Raw genomic sequence first — 15,489 nt, forward strand, 5'->3', positions numbered from 1 at the left:
TTACCCGCGGGCCGCCACAGCTGCCGACCGGGAGAGGCGCGCGCCATGGCCTCTGGAGCCGATTCAAAGGGTGATGACTTATCAACAGCCATTCTTAAACAGAAGAACCGTCCCAATGGGTTGATTGTTGATGAAGCCATCAATGAGGACAACAGTGTGGTATCCTTGTCCCAGCCCAAGATGGATGAACTGCAGTTGTTCCGAGGTGACACAGTGTTGCTGAAAGGAAAGAAGAGGCGGGAAGCTGTGTGCATTGTGCTTTCTGATGACACATGTTCTGATGAGAAGATTCGGATGAATAGAGTTGTTCGGAATAACCTTCGTGTACGCCTAGGGGATGTCATCAGCATCCAGCCATGTACGGCAAACGTATCCATGTGCGGCAAACGTATCCATGTGCTACCCATCGATGACACAGTGGAAGGCATCACTGGCAATCTCTTTGAGGTATACCTTAAGCCGTACTTCCTGGAAGCTTATCGACCCATCCGGAAAGGAGACATTTTCCTTGTCCGTGGTGGGATGCGTGCTGTGGAGTTCAAAGTAGTGGAGACAGATCCCAGCCCTTATTGCATTGTTGCTCCAGACACAGTGATCCACTGTGAAGGAGAGCCTATCAAACGAGAGGATGAGGAAGAGTCCTTGAATGAAGTAGGCTATGATGACATTGGTGGCTGTAGGAAGCAGCTAGCTCAGATAAAGGAGATGGTGGAGCTTCCTCTGAGACATCCTGCACTCTTTAAGGCAATTGGCGTGAAGCCTCCTCGGGGAATTCTCCTCTATGGACCTCCTGGGACTGGGAAGACCTTGATTGCCCGAGCTGTGGCAAATGAGACTGGAGCTTTTTTCTTCCTGATCAATGGTCCTGAGATTATGAGCAAGTTGGCTGGTGAGTCTGAGAGCAACCTTCGTACAGCCTTTGAGGAGGCTGAAAAGAATGCTCCTGCTATCATATTCATCGATGAGCTAGATGCCATTGCTCCCAAAACGAGAGAAAACTCATGGGGAGGTGGAGCGGCGTATCGTATCACAGTTATTGACCCTTATGGATGGGCTAAAGCAGAGAGCACATGTAATAGTTATGGCAGCAACCAACAGACCCAATAGCATTGATCCAGCCCTACGGCGATTTGGTCGCTTTGACAGGGAAGTAGATATTGGAATCCCTGATGCTACAGGACGTTTGGAAATTCTTCAGATCCATACCAAGAACATGAAGCTGGCAGATGACGTGGACCTGGAACAGGTAGCCAATGAGACTCATGGACATGTGGGTGCTGACTTAGCAGCTCTGTGCTCAGAGGCTGCCCTGCAGGCCATCCGCAAGAAGATGGATCTAATTGACTTAGAGGATGAGACCATTGATGCTGAAGTCATGAACTCCCTGGCAGTGACTATGGATGATTTCCGGTGGGCCTTGAGTCAGGGCAATCCATCAGCACTGCGGGAAACTGTGGTAGAAGTGCCACAGGTAACCTGGGAAGACATTGGGGGCCTGGAGGATGTCAAACGTGAGCTTCAGGAGCTAGTCCAGTATCCTGTAGAACACCCAGACAAATTTCTTAAGTTTGGTATGTCACCATCCCAGGGAGTTCTATTCTATGGACCTCCAGGCTGTGGGAAAACCTTGCTGGCTAAAGCTATTGCTAATGAATGCCAGGCCAACTTCATCTCCATCAAGGGTCCTGAACTGCTCACTATGTGGTTTGGAGAATCTGAGGCCAATGTCAGGGAAATCTTTGACAAGGCACGCCAAGCTGCTCCTTGTGTGCTGTTTTTTGATGAGCTGGATTCAATTGCCAAAGCTCGTGGTGATAACATTGGAGATGGTGGTGGGGCTGCTGACCGAGTAATTAACCAGATCCTGACAGAAATGGATGGCATGTCCACAAAAAAGAATGTTTTCATCATTGGCGCTACCAATCGGCCTGACATTATTGATCCTGCCATCCTAAGACCTGGCCGCCTTGATCAGCTTATTTACATCCCACTGCCTGATGAGAAGTCCCGTGTTGCCATCCTCAAGGCCAATCTGCGCAAGTCCCCGGTTGCCAAGGATGTGGATTTGGAGTTCCTGGCAAAGATGACTAATGGCTTCTCTGGAGCAGACCTGACAGAGATTTGCCAACGTGCTTGTAAGCTGGCCATTCGTGAATCCATTGAGAGTGAGATTAGGCGAGAACGGGAGAGGCAGACAAACCCATCTGCCATGGAAGTAGAAGAAGATGATCCAGTGCCAGAGATCCGCAGAGATCACTTTGAGGAAGCCATGCGCTTTGCCCGTCGTTCTGTCAGTGATAATGACATTCGGAAGTATGAAATGTTTGCTCAAACCCTTCAGCAGAGTCGAGGTTTTGGCAGTTTCAGATTCCCTTCAGGGAACCAGGGTGGAGCTGGCCCTAGTCAGGGCAGTGGAGGTGGCACAGGTGGCAGTGTGTACACGGAAGATAATGATGATGACCTGTACGGCTAAGTGATGGTGGCCAGCGTGTGGCGAGCTGGCCTGGTTGGACCTTGTTCCCTGGGGGTGGGGGCGCTTGCCCAGGAGGGACCAGGGGTGCGCCCAGGGCCTGCTCCATTTCTCAGTCTGAACAGTTGAGCTACCAGTCAGACTCTGGACAGGGGGTTTTTTGTTGCAAAAAATACAAAACAAAAGTGATAAAATAAAAGTGATTTTCTTTTGGGAGGTGGAGAGTGAATTAACCAACAGAGAATTGGGCCTTTGGGCCTGCGCCATTTCTCTTGTAGTTTGGGGCAGTGCAGGGGACCTGTGTGGGGTGTGAACCAAGGCATTACCACTGACTCCTACAGTAAAGCATCTGCACGTCACTCAATGCTGCCGGAGCCCTCCCTTCCCGGAGCCAACCTGGGTAGGTGGGTGAGGGGCCACAGTTGCTGGGTGTTTATATAGAGAGTAGGTTGATTTTATTTTACATGCTTTTGAGTTATTGTTGGAAAACTAATCACAAGCAGTTTTTAAACCAAAAATTGACATGTTCTAAAAGGACAATAAACGTTGGGTCAAAATGGAAAAAAAAAAAAGAAATAGATTGTGTCTTTGGATGTTATGGAATATGTGTATTTTAGAACTGTGGGATTTCATGTGGGTCTGTTTTGTGTAGTTCAAGAGATGACTGGTTGTATACTTTTGGTTTTCCAGAGTCTGTGCCTGTAAGATATTCATTGGGTATATATGAGCAGTGTATTTGTTGTACAGGGATGTGTCCAACTGATGTTGTACCTATATGAATACTTGTAGGAATGTGCTTGAATATTTAGTATGAATAGGGTATTTTTCTCCAAAAATTCATGTAGTAACAGGTGGTGTTTCTGTGTATTTAAGGTGGAGATATCAGATGTTCATCTGCTCAGAAGCCATGAGGTGTATTTTTGTCTGGAAGTGTTAATGCCATTTTGTTTGTGTATTTTGGGTTGGAATCCAAATGAGTACCCTGGGGCAGGTGAATATTCATTGTGCGCTGGAGTTGCCAGGAACCAGTATGGTAGCTGATGCTGCTCATCCCTCTCAGTTTGGTGTTCAGCAGTATCAGGTTTTTGGGTTGAAGTTAGTCTTAAGGTAGATATACTTTGTACACTAAATGTCAAGGCTTCTTACCTGCCTCTGGATTATTTACTAGCATACGTGTGTGTGTGTGTGTGTGTGTGTGTGTGTGTGTGTGTGTGAACAGGCATCTATCTGAAGTAAATATATTCAGGCAACAATGTGTTCATATCTTACAGATTGTGCATACATTGTGAGTGGGGCATCAGGGATCCTTTGGGCAAGGCACTGACTCCAAGTCATTCTGATCCACTGCATTTCTCCTAACAGTGTTAGTGCATTCTTTGGGGCCAAAGAGCCGACATATCTATTGATTTCTGGCTCTTCCTCATGCAAGTGGGTTCAGCAGTGTTCCTTAGGCAGGCAGGTTCCTCTTCAGTGTGTATATGGTCCAGGAGTCTCAATCATAAGATGGCTGTGGAGAACAGAAACTTTAAAATAGGCATCCTGTTTGTGATGGGCAACAGGCATAAAATCATGGGTTTTTCTGGAAAGATGGGAAAAGTCCTCATCCATGCCAACACCCCGAGCTTCATCTGGGCAGTGACAGATTCTGGTGGCTGCTCTGAGGCTAAGCTGTTGGATGAAAACACTGTGCTCCACAGTGTGAGGCTAGTGAAATCCTTCAGAATCTCTGTGCATTGAGTGGCTGACCTATAAGTGACTGCACGCTCGAGGTAGCCAACAGGGCATTCCACAACAGGCCCTTCTTTCCTGGGACTCACCTGAGGTTTTCTGTTCCTGCCTCCTTATGCTGATTCTCCTTCTGGATGTGACCCAGGGATGGTTTCTGAGCAGGGTTACCCTTTGTATGTGAAGTGGGTGGAAGGAATAAGTGAGGGGATCCAGTCCCCACCAAGGACTGGGTAATCAGCGTCTGGGAATGGCTCATGAGTCAAAAGCTTGGTCTGCAGTGGATGGTGCTATTGGAAGGTAGGGGGAGATTTTAGGAGGTAGGATGCAGGGGAAGTTAATCATATCATTGGAGTTGTTCTCTAGAATGGGATATTGGGACATGGGCCTTTTTCTATCACTACCTCCTTTCTTTTTCTTTTTGCTTCCTGGCCACATTGAAGTGAGCAGTTTTCTTCAAGCATATTATACTGCCCAGCCTGAGGTCCAAAGGCAACAGGGCCAAGAAATCATGGGTTATATCCTCCAAACAATGAGCCCCAATTAATCTTTTCTCTTTTCATGGTGTTGATCTCAGATATTTTACTACTGTGGCACATGACTGATTAACTCAGAAAAGTGATTAACCCACAAAAAGAGTGCTGAGAATGTGCACGTGTTTTTGAGTATACTTGGTCATGTGATTTTAGAGGACTTTGGAACTGGTTTTCAGGAGACATTGGAAGAGCTTGGAGAAACAGGCCAGAGAAAGCCTAGATTGCTAGAAGAGAGCTTTGTGGGTGATGCTGATGTGAGATCAGACCAGAATGTGTGGAGAAATGCAGACAGTAGAGGCTATGTCCATACATTTTGAGAGTGAAATAAGTACCTTTTTGGGAATTGGTATAGAGCCCACTCACATTTCTTCTGGCAAGAATTGGCCTACATTCTACATGTCTTTAGAATTCACGGGAGGCTTATTTTAAGGTAAGAGAAGGTTATACTTTAGATATGAGGTGTCCCTGGAAAGCTCATGTGTAAGACCCATATCATAGCATCACGCATGAAAGTTTAGAGGGGAAATGATTGGGTTTTGATAGTTTAATCCTAATGAGTCCAGTTAATCCACACATGGTACCTGTAGTCAATCAAAGGGGGCATGTCTTTGGGGTACACAGTTTGTCCCTGGTGAGCAGAGTTCTCTCTCTCTGCTTCCTCATTGCCATATCCCGAGCTGCTTTCCCACTCCCTGCACTTACAACACTATGTTCTGCCTCACCTTGGCCCCAGAGCTATGGAGTTGGTGGTCAGGGTTAGTGAGACCTATGAAACCATGAGCTACATAAACTTGTCCTGCTCTAATTGTTGTTGTTAGATCTTTTGGTCACAGTGATGTAAAAGGCAACTAAAACACAGACTGATTAATCCAGCAGAGAATGTTTCAAGGCAGTACAGCATTTGATTTATGGCCTGGGTATTACCAGCTGGTTTTAGCCTGATTTACATTGGGGCTCACTATAAAAAGCCAGAGTAGAAAGGTTTAAAATACTTGCAGGTTTTCCAGAAAGGAAAGCTTCACAATGTTGGGGCCAAGGCTGGTGTGGCTGGTAAACGGATTATTTGTATTACAAAGAAGCTGAGTAGTTGGCACCAGTACATTAGAGAAGGCAACTTGAGGCGTCTCAGGAATGGGAAGAACCCACTTGTAGTAGGCTCAAGGACTTGTTGGAGAGGAGAATGTCATGGGATTCCTTACCTGAAGATTTATTTTGTTGTGTTCCTAACACCATATGGACCCACAGAGGCCATGGCCCAGGCTGGTCTGGCTAATGTCCTTGTTACAGCTGACCTTGGCATTGTCCATTTGATGATGGTTATCAAAATTTCAGAATGCAAGGGTCATGGGTTTGTGGAGGTTTGCCCTGATATTTTGGAGTAAAGGCTTGAGGCCCGGAAGTGCATGTCCCAGACAGAGTCCAAGCTAGTAGGCCCAGAAATGGGTATTTGTCAAACTGTGAGAGTGGAGTGAGTGTTGTAATGGAGACCTCAGTAACTCATCAATGACCTACAAAACACCTGCCAAGCGAAGTCACAGATAGTGAGCACACCTAGCTCCAGGGAGTGGCCCCACACCAGACCAGACTGGAGGGGTGAAGATGCCCAAGCTCTCAGGGGCCCATATCACACCAGTCATGTGTCCTAATTCCACACCTGGAGCACTATAGACTTAACGTTTGCACTGCTGTGCTTTTTCATTCTTGCTTGCTGGTTTCCTGTTCTTGTGGGCCAGTTGCATTCCCCCTTGTGCCATTGTGTCTTGTAAATATGTTGTTTCTTTTTGATGATTAGAGAGGATTGCAGCTATTATAACTATAAAATGTTTGATTGTGCTGCTTTGCTCTGCCTGAGACAGCCAGTAATGAAGAGACAGAGAGGTGCGAGAGGAAAAGGCTTCATTTTGCAACAATCCAGCTTGTCAGAGATGAATGGCTAGCTCCTGGTTTCATCTTGCTTAGTGCTGTTGAGTTCAATGTGTACAGTGTGTTATGTGGTATTGTTCTCTCGGTCATGGACAAGTGGGCACAAGGGCAGTTCACTAGAGTTGACAGAATGTCCTTTAGAGGAGCTGAGAGCGTTGTTTATGTCTGTTTACCTGTTGTTTCTTCCCTTGGATTTTTCCTTCTGCCAAGACAAAGGCCAAGACACTAAGTATAAGTCCCCACAGGCCCCTCCCAGCTGGGGTCTATTGGTGGTCCATGTGTGCACATGCCTGAGCTCTTGGTGTACATGTACTGGCAAACCTATGAGCTCTATAATTATTACACAGTCGCACCTCAGTCACATTAGGAGAGGAGTTAAAAACTAAATGTACAATGATACTGGCTTTAAATTTTTCTGAGGTGCTACCCTCAATGTTATTGTTCATTTCTTGGCAGGACTGAGTGAATGAATCATGTTTTCAACCTGAACGATCCTTTCACATTTCTTACTGATCAGTTCTACTAGTGGAGAACTCTTTGGTTTTTATTCATGTGGAAATAAATAAACAAGAGATTAATTTTTATATGCGATCAAATACAGCAAAATTTTCCAAGTTAACTACTCAGAAGGCGCATTAGTGGTGTTCATTTCACTTATTTTGACATTCTTCTGATACCAGCATGAAGCCATAGAAATTTTTTCTTCTTTCCAAACTGAAGCTTATTTATTAGACAATAATTGTCAATTTTCCTTATGCCCTATGAAACCACTGTTCTCCTCTCTGTATTATTTCAATCTCTCTATGTGCTGTACCTCATATAAGTAGTATCATACAGTATATAGTCCTTTACTTAGCATTCTCAAGTTCCATCCCTATTCTATCATAGGCCAGAATTTCCTGTATTTTTCAGACCAAATAATATTCCATCATATGCTACATGTAAAATATTCTTCCTTGGGTTAAGAAAAGGCTGAAATAGTGGAATGAATTTGATCAAACTATCCAGTGCACTTATATGAAGAGACCATAGTGAATGTCATCTTTATGTATGTCTGTAAAGCTCTAGTTAAGAAAACTATACATGCATGGAAGGAAGACCAGTAGACAAGAAGAAAGGAGACAGAGCCAGGTAGAAGGCGAGGGAATGGGCAAGTTCTAAGACTGAATTGGAGCAAACGATGTTCCATGCATATGTATAACTACAATGCACAGCTAAAAATTTTTAAAAATTCTTCCTCAATGGAACCTTGAGTGTAATAAACAATTCTGGAGTGATTGTATGAGTATAAATATCTCTCCAAGCCTTTTCTTGTAATGTCTTACAGGTGTTTGCAGAGAAGTAGAATTGAAGGATCATGGAAATCTACTTTTGATAATTTGAGGAACCAGCAATGAGTTTTCCACAGAGCCTGCACCACTTGTGTTCTAATTCATAGTGCACGAGAGTTCCGGTTCCTTCACATTCTCAGGAGCACAGGTGTTTTCTGTTTCTTGATGGTAGCCCTCATGATGTGTGTGAAGCTGCATCTCATTGTGATTTTGATTTCCCAACTGATTATTGATGTTGAACATTTTCCCATGTGCTTCTGAGCCATTTGCATATCTTCTTTGGAAGTCCTTTACCTGTTTTAATACTGGGTTGTTCTTTCCTAAGTGTTGAGCTATAAGGGGTCTTTATATCATAGATCTTAATTTCTTATCAGAAATGTGATTTTCAAGTGTCTTCTTGAATTTAGGGTGTTGCCCTTTCACTGATGTTTGTGCCCCTTGAAGAATCAAGTTTTCAGGCTTGATGTAGTTTATTCTTTCTTTTGTTGCCTGTGCTTTTTGTGTTCTATTCAAAAAATCACTGTCAAATCCATTGTACTAGATTGTCTCTGTTGTGTGTTATGCGTTTTATAGTTGCGGGTGTTACATTTAGGTCTTCTATCCATGTTGAGTGAATTTTTTTTCTATGGTGTCAGATAAGGTTCCAACTTCCTTGTTTGGTGAGTGGCTATCTATCCAGTTTTCTTAACAGCATTTGTTGAAAAGACTGTCCATTTCCATGGAATGCTGTTGTGAGAAATCTCTTGAGAACTTATGTTATTTTTTAAATAAACATTTTTGTAGTTGTAGATGAACAACATGCCTTTATAATTTGTTTATTTTTAGATGGTGCTAAGGATCAAACCAGTGCTTCACACATGCTAGGCAAGTGCTTTGCCACTGAGCTACATCCCCAGCCCTGAGGGTTGTTTTGTTTTGTTTCTGGATTTTCTACTCTTTTTTATTAAGCTACGTTTCTGTCTTTCATTTTTACACCATTTATCATGAGTGTAGCTTTTCAGCAGGGAATATTGAAATTATGCTGTGTCAGACCTCCAATGTTGTTCTTGTTCAGAATTGTTTCAGTAGTTGGTAGCTCTTGTATTTCATGTTAATTTTAGGATGGATTTTAAAATTTTTGCAGCCAAGAATCTCCACTTTATGTACCACCACAAAACTGGGATTCTAATTAAAATAAGGTGTAGTCTGTAGTTGTATAAATATGTCAAAATATACTTTCCTGTCATGTAGAACTAAAAAGTACAAATAAAGTATAATATGAAAATATGAATATAGTATTCATAAAAAAAGAAGTTAGGATTTTCTTAGGGATGGCACTGAAACTATAGATTGCTTTGGGTAATGTTGAAACTACAAAAACAAATTTGTGTTAACACATCTAAGTATTCTTGCCCATGATATTTGATGTCTTTCACTTCTTGATGTCATTCTGTGTCTCCTTCATTGTTATGTAGTTTTCAGCTAATAAATCCTTGGTCTTCTTGGTTACATAGGGTCTTGTATTATATTTTATTTGAGATGGTAGGTTGAATTGTTTTCTTGATTTTTTTCCATATTTTCAATTTAGTACATACAAACATAGCTTATGTGGGGTTGGGTTACGTATCGGCGACTTTACTGTATTTATTCATTTTGCTAATTATTTTCTTGGGATCTCAAGGTTCTTGAGATATGAATTTATATTGGCTTTTAGTCAAAGGTAATTATACTTCTTCTTTTCCTCTTAGTATGCCCTTTTTCTCTACTTATTGCTGATTGATCTGGCTAGTCAAAACCTGTATCCTTGTCTGTTTTTCATTTTTGTGGAAAAGATTTTAATCTTTGATGATTCAATATAGTAGCTGTGTGTTTTTCCAATATGTAGTCTTTATTTTGTTGTTAGTATTTTTTGTTTTTTGTTTTTTGTTTTCTTTTACAGTACGAAGGATTGCTCCCATGGCCTCACACATGCTAGACATAATTATACCAACTACAGAAGAATATCCTGGCCCTTTTGTAAATTTTATTTTGAGACAGGGTCTGGTTAAGGGATCCAGGGTGTCCTAGAAGTTTTAATTTTTCTGCCACATTTGTTGAATATTATGAGATTACCAGTATGCTCCAGCACATCCAGCTATTTTTCTTCCTTCTATTTATAGTTGTTTTGTACTTGTAGTCATGAAAAGGTGTTGTTGCCAGATGGATGCAACAAAAGGGTTTTTAATTAGGAACAGATATTGGAGGAGACACTCAGTAGACAGAGCAAGGGGAGTTACTGAAGTGAGAGTACACTGCTTTAGAAAGGGCCAGTGGGCTCATCCATGAGAATGGGCGGCCCTGAGGCAAAGAAGGAGCTGGGAAGCTGGCTGTGAGAAATAAAACACACCAGATCTGGGATGCTAAAGTTAGTGATGGGATATGGAATATTGCTCCATAAGAGCAAAGAATGTTGATAGAAATTTTTCCTGTAGCTTCATTTGGAAACTTTAGAAACTTGAGAGGAAGTTGAAGAGTTTGTTTCTCAACTCATTGTTTCCAGAGTCTCAGTAAAAACTGTTTTTGGTCTGGTTTCAGAAGGGCAGAGCCAAGAAGAGGAGAGATTAAAGGCTTTAGTCACTGCTCATACTTGGAGAAGTTGTCCTAAGGCAAAAGTGAAGTAGCAAAGAGAGCAAGCAAACTTCACTTAATAATTATGAACTACATATCTGATTTGAGGAGTTATAATGCCAGAACAGTAAGCAGAGGTCTTCAAGAAATTCACAGCCCATCGGATGAATTCTTTGAAGCTGTGTGTGAGCCTGGAATATCTTTAGGATCCTGAGGGAGGATTTTTTCCCAGGAGAGGTTGATCCAACTCTTTATGCTGAGTTCCTTTATGGCCATAGAGGGAGCTAAAATGAGGTGTAATGTGCCTTCCAACTAGGTTGTAGCTTATTTGATGGCTTCACATCCTTCCACGTCTCAAGAAAAACCTGGTCTCCTGGCTTTCCTTTCTTGTGTATCTCTACGGAATTTACTGGACATGGCCAGCAGGCATTTCCTTATTCTTGGACTGTGGCCTGAACTCATCCCAGATCAGTCAGGTAGTGCAGAATCTGATTCACTTCTGGGTCAATGATTATATTTGCTGATATCTCATATGGATGTAACGTCAGATTAACTTTCAGAGAATTTCTAACTCTCTTAAAGCCAATGTGTTATAAATTTATTCAGTTTTGGATGTTGCCTGACTGCTTAGCAGAAGTACTCTTAAGGGAATGGTTGGCGCTTTTTATATTACTGGACGAAAATGGTGCTTAAGGAAATGTAGATAATACTATATCCCCAGTGCTTTTGCTACTAGCTGGGTAATTTGTGCCCTGAAATCTTGACCTTTGTCACTTTGTAGTGATCTTTGGAAGCCAAAGGAGGGATGATTTCCTTTTGGAATACCTTTGCCGCCTCTGGTGCCTTTTATTTCTAAAAGAAAAATCTGTAACCTCCCTGTAAATGTATATATGAGGATTATTATGAGTTTATATCCTGTGAACTAGGGAATATGGGTGAAATCTTGGGTCCAGTCTCTGCCTAGGTTTGATCCCCAGTGCTGATCAGGTCCTAAGATGGGTGGTGATAGCACCTTTCTGAAGTTATTGAAGGTGTAGAGAGAGTGGTTTCAGGAGAGCTGGTGGGTGGTCTTTGATGTTAGAAAGTCCATAAACATCTGAATGACTCTTATATACTGCATCTATTGCCTGTCAGTGTAATGCCTCAGGAAAATGTATTTGTTGTTTTCATATAACAAAGGCCTAGTGGATTCTTCCTGTTTCTTCACCCACATAGGTTCTTCTTAAGACATTATTTTATTTGCATTTAGGGTGGGGAGGTCTAATGGGGATTGAAATTGACCACTGCTGCCATACCCATCCCGATTTTGTATTTTTTTTTTTTAGAGAGAGTGGTTCTCATTGCATTGTTGAGTGCCTTGCTTTTGCTCAAGCTGGCTTTTTACTTATGATCCTTCTGCATCAGCCTCCTGAGCCACTGGGATAACAGGCATGTGCCACTGTGCTTGGCAACATTATTTGTATTCTTTTTTTTTTTTTTGTAGTTGGGTACAATACCTATTTTTATTTATGTGTTTTTATGGGTGCTCAGGATTGAACCCAGAGCCTTGCACTAGCTAGGTAAGCACTCCACTGCTGAGTCACAACCCCAGCTGACATTATTTTTTTCTTGGTTGCCATTCTTTTTTTTTTCTTTTTCTTTTGTAGATTATTTTTTAAAAAATAAATGACAATGGAATGCATTAGAACTCTTATTACACATATACAGAACATTTTTTCATATCTCTGGCTGTATATAAAGTATGTTGACATGTCAAAGTACATGTCTTCATACATGTACTTTGAATAATGATGTCTATCACATTCCTCCATCCTTGATAAACCCCTGCTCCCTCCCTTTCTCTCCCACCCTTCTACCCTATCTAGAATTCATCTATTCCTCCCATGCTCCCCCTCCCTACTTCACTGTGAGTCAATCTCCTTATATCGGAGAAAACATTGGGCATTTTTTTGTGGGGGGGGGGCACTTTTTAACTTCAATTAACATTATCTTCTCCAAAGCCATCCATTTACCTGCAAATGCCATGATTTTATTCTCTTTGACTGCTGAGTAAAATTCTATTGTGTATATATGCCACATTTTATTTTAATCCATTCATTCAATTAATGGCATCGAGCTTGGCTCCACAGTTAAGATTTTGTGAATTTTGCTGCTATAAACATTGATGTGGATGTGTCCCTATAGTATGCTCTTTTTAAGTCTTTTTGGGTATAGAGTGAGGAGAGGATGGCTGGGTCAAATGGTGGTTCCATTTCCATATTTCCAAGGAATCTCCATATTGCTTTCCATATTGGCTGAACCAATTTGCAGATCTACCAGCAATGTATGAGTGTGCCTTTTCCCCCACATTTTCGCCAACACTTATTGTTGTTTATCTTCATAATACCTGCCATCCTGACTGGAGTGATATGACATCTTAGAGTAGTGTAAGCTTTCAAAATAATTTCTAATTATCCTTTGTATTTCTTTAGTGTCTTTTATGGTACTGCCTTTTGCATTTATCTAATTTCTAGAGATAATGAACATTTTTTTATATATTTGTTGATTGATTGTATATTCTCTTCTGGGAAGTGTCTATTCAGGTCCTTGTCCCATTTATTTATTTATTTATTTACTTGTTTGTTTGTTTATTTTTGGTGCTTAGTTTTTTGAATTCTTTATATATCTTAGAGATTAGTGCTCTCTCTGATGAGTGAGGGTAAAAATTTGCTCCCAGGATGAAGGCTCTCTGTTTATCTCGCAGATTGTTTCTTTTGTGAGAAGAAACTTTTTTATTTGATTCCATCCCATTTATCAATTCTTGGTTTTAATTCTTGCACTTTCAGAGTCTTATTAAGGAAATTGGGGCCTAATCCCTCATGATGAAGATTACTACTTTTTTACTATCAGATGCAGAGTCTCTTGTTTAATTCCTAGGTCCTGATCCACTTTGAGTTGAGTTTTGTGCAAGGTTTTATTTCATTTTGTTACATATGGATTTCCACTTTTCCCAGCACCATGTTTTGAAGATGCTATCTTTTCTCCAATGCATGTTTTTGGCACCTTTGTCTAATATAATTGTAATTTTGTGGGTTAGTCTCTGTGTCCTCTATTTTGTACCATTGTTCTACCAATCTGTTTTGGTGTCAGTACAATGCTGTTTTTGTTACTATTGCTCTTTAGTATAGTTTAAGGTCTGGTATTGTGATTCCACCTGCTTCACTCTTCCTGCTAAGGATTGCTTTAGCTATTTTGGGTCTCTTATTCTTCCAGAAAATTTTCTTGATTGCTTTTTCTATTTCTATGAGGAATGTCATTGGTATTTTGATCAGAATTGCATTAAATCTTTATAGTGCTTTTGGTAGTATGGTCATTTTGATAATATTAATTCTGCCTATCTAAGAGCAAAGTAGTTCTTTCCATATCCTTAGGTCTTCTTTGATTTCTTTGTTTATGGTTCTGTAGTTTTCATTGTATAGATCTTTCACTTCTTTCATTAAGTTCTTTCCCAAGTATGTCATTTATTTATTTATTTTTTAGGATATTGTAAATGGGGTAGTTTTCCTCATTTTCCTTTCTGGGGATTTGTCTCTGATATACATAAATACCTTTGATTTATGGGTGTTGATTTTACATCCTGTTACTTTGCTGAAATCATTTACTAGTCCTAGAAGTTTTGTGGTGGAGCTTTTTGGGTCTTCTAAGTATAGAATCATGTTATCAGCAAATCCTGCTAATTTAAGTTTTTTCTTTTCCTGTGCATATCTCATTAATTTCTTTCATCTGTCTAATTGCGCTGGCCTGTGTTTCAAGAACTATGTTGAATAGAAGTGGTGAAAGAGGGCGTCCCTGTCTTGTTCCCATTTCTGGAGGGAATGTCTTCAATTTTTTCTTTATTTAGAATGTTGTTGGACTGAGGCTTAACCTAGATAGCCTTTATGATGTTGAGATATGTTCCTGTTATCCCTAGTTTTTCTAGTGTTTTAACATGAAAGGGTGCTGTATTTTGTTAAATGCTTTTTCTGCATCTATTGAGATGATGATATGATTCTTAGAATCTATTGATCTGTTGAATTACATTTATTGATTTCAGTATGTTGAACCAACATTGCTTCCCTGGGATGAACCCCACTTGACCATGGTGCATGATCTTTTTGATATGTTTTTGTTTTTGATATGTTTTTCTATTAGATTTGCCAGAATTTTATTGAGAATTTTTGCATCTACATTCATTAGAGATATTGGTCTGAAATTTTCTTTCTTTGATGTGTCTTTGCCTGGTTTTGGAATCACGGTGATATTGGCCTCATTGAATGAGTTTGGAAGTGCTGCCTCTTTTTCTATTTTCTGAAATAAATTGAAGAATATTGGTATTAGTTCTTCTTTAAAGTTCTTGTAGAGCTCTGCTGTGTATCTATGCTGTCCTGGGCTTTTCTTGGTTGGTAGACTTCTGATGGCATCTTCTATTTCATCACTTGATATTGGTCTGTTTAAGTTGTGTATATCTTCCTGATTCAATCCAAGCAAATCATATGAATTAAGAAATTTGTCAATGCCTTCAATATCTTCTATTTTGTTGGAGTATAAGTTTTCAAAATAATTTCTAATTATCCTTTGTATTTCTATAGTGTCTGTTGTGATAGTACCTTTTTCATCACATATGCTGGTAATTTGAGTTTTTTCTACCCTTCTCTTTGTTAGGGTAGCTAGGGGTCTGTCTGTTTTATTTATTTATTGAAAGAACCAACTTTTTGTTTTGTCAATTTTTTCAATTGTTTTATTTTACTTCAATTTCATTGATTTCAGCTCTAATTTTAATTATTTCTTGCCTTCTGCTTTTCCTCTTGATTTGTTCTTCTTTTTCTAGGACTTTGAGATGTATTGTGAGGTCACTTATTTGTTGAATTTTTCTTCTTTTAAGAAATGCACTTCATGCAAT

General features: G+C 40.5%; 1 protein-coding gene across 1 annotated transcript; it reads left to right on the forward strand.

Annotated features, from left to right (window-relative positions):
• The first annotated feature begins 6 nt into the window (after positions 1-6).
• On the forward strand, positions 7-2,686 carry LOC107133752 (transitional endoplasmic reticulum ATPase-like). The gene is given in 2 exon segments (XM_048797704.1): positions 7-981; positions 983-2,686. Coding segments are annotated over 2 exon segments (2,427 nt in total). The 5' UTR covers positions 7-45; the 3' UTR covers positions 2,474-2,686.
• The last annotated feature ends 12,803 nt before the right edge of the window (positions 2,687-15,489 follow it).

This window comes from Marmota marmota, unplaced genomic scaffold, assembly GCF_001458135.2.
Source record: "Marmota marmota marmota unplaced genomic scaffold, marMar, whole genome shotgun sequence".
Classification (NCBI taxonomy): domain Eukaryota; kingdom Metazoa; phylum Chordata; class Mammalia; order Rodentia; family Sciuridae; genus Marmota; species Marmota marmota.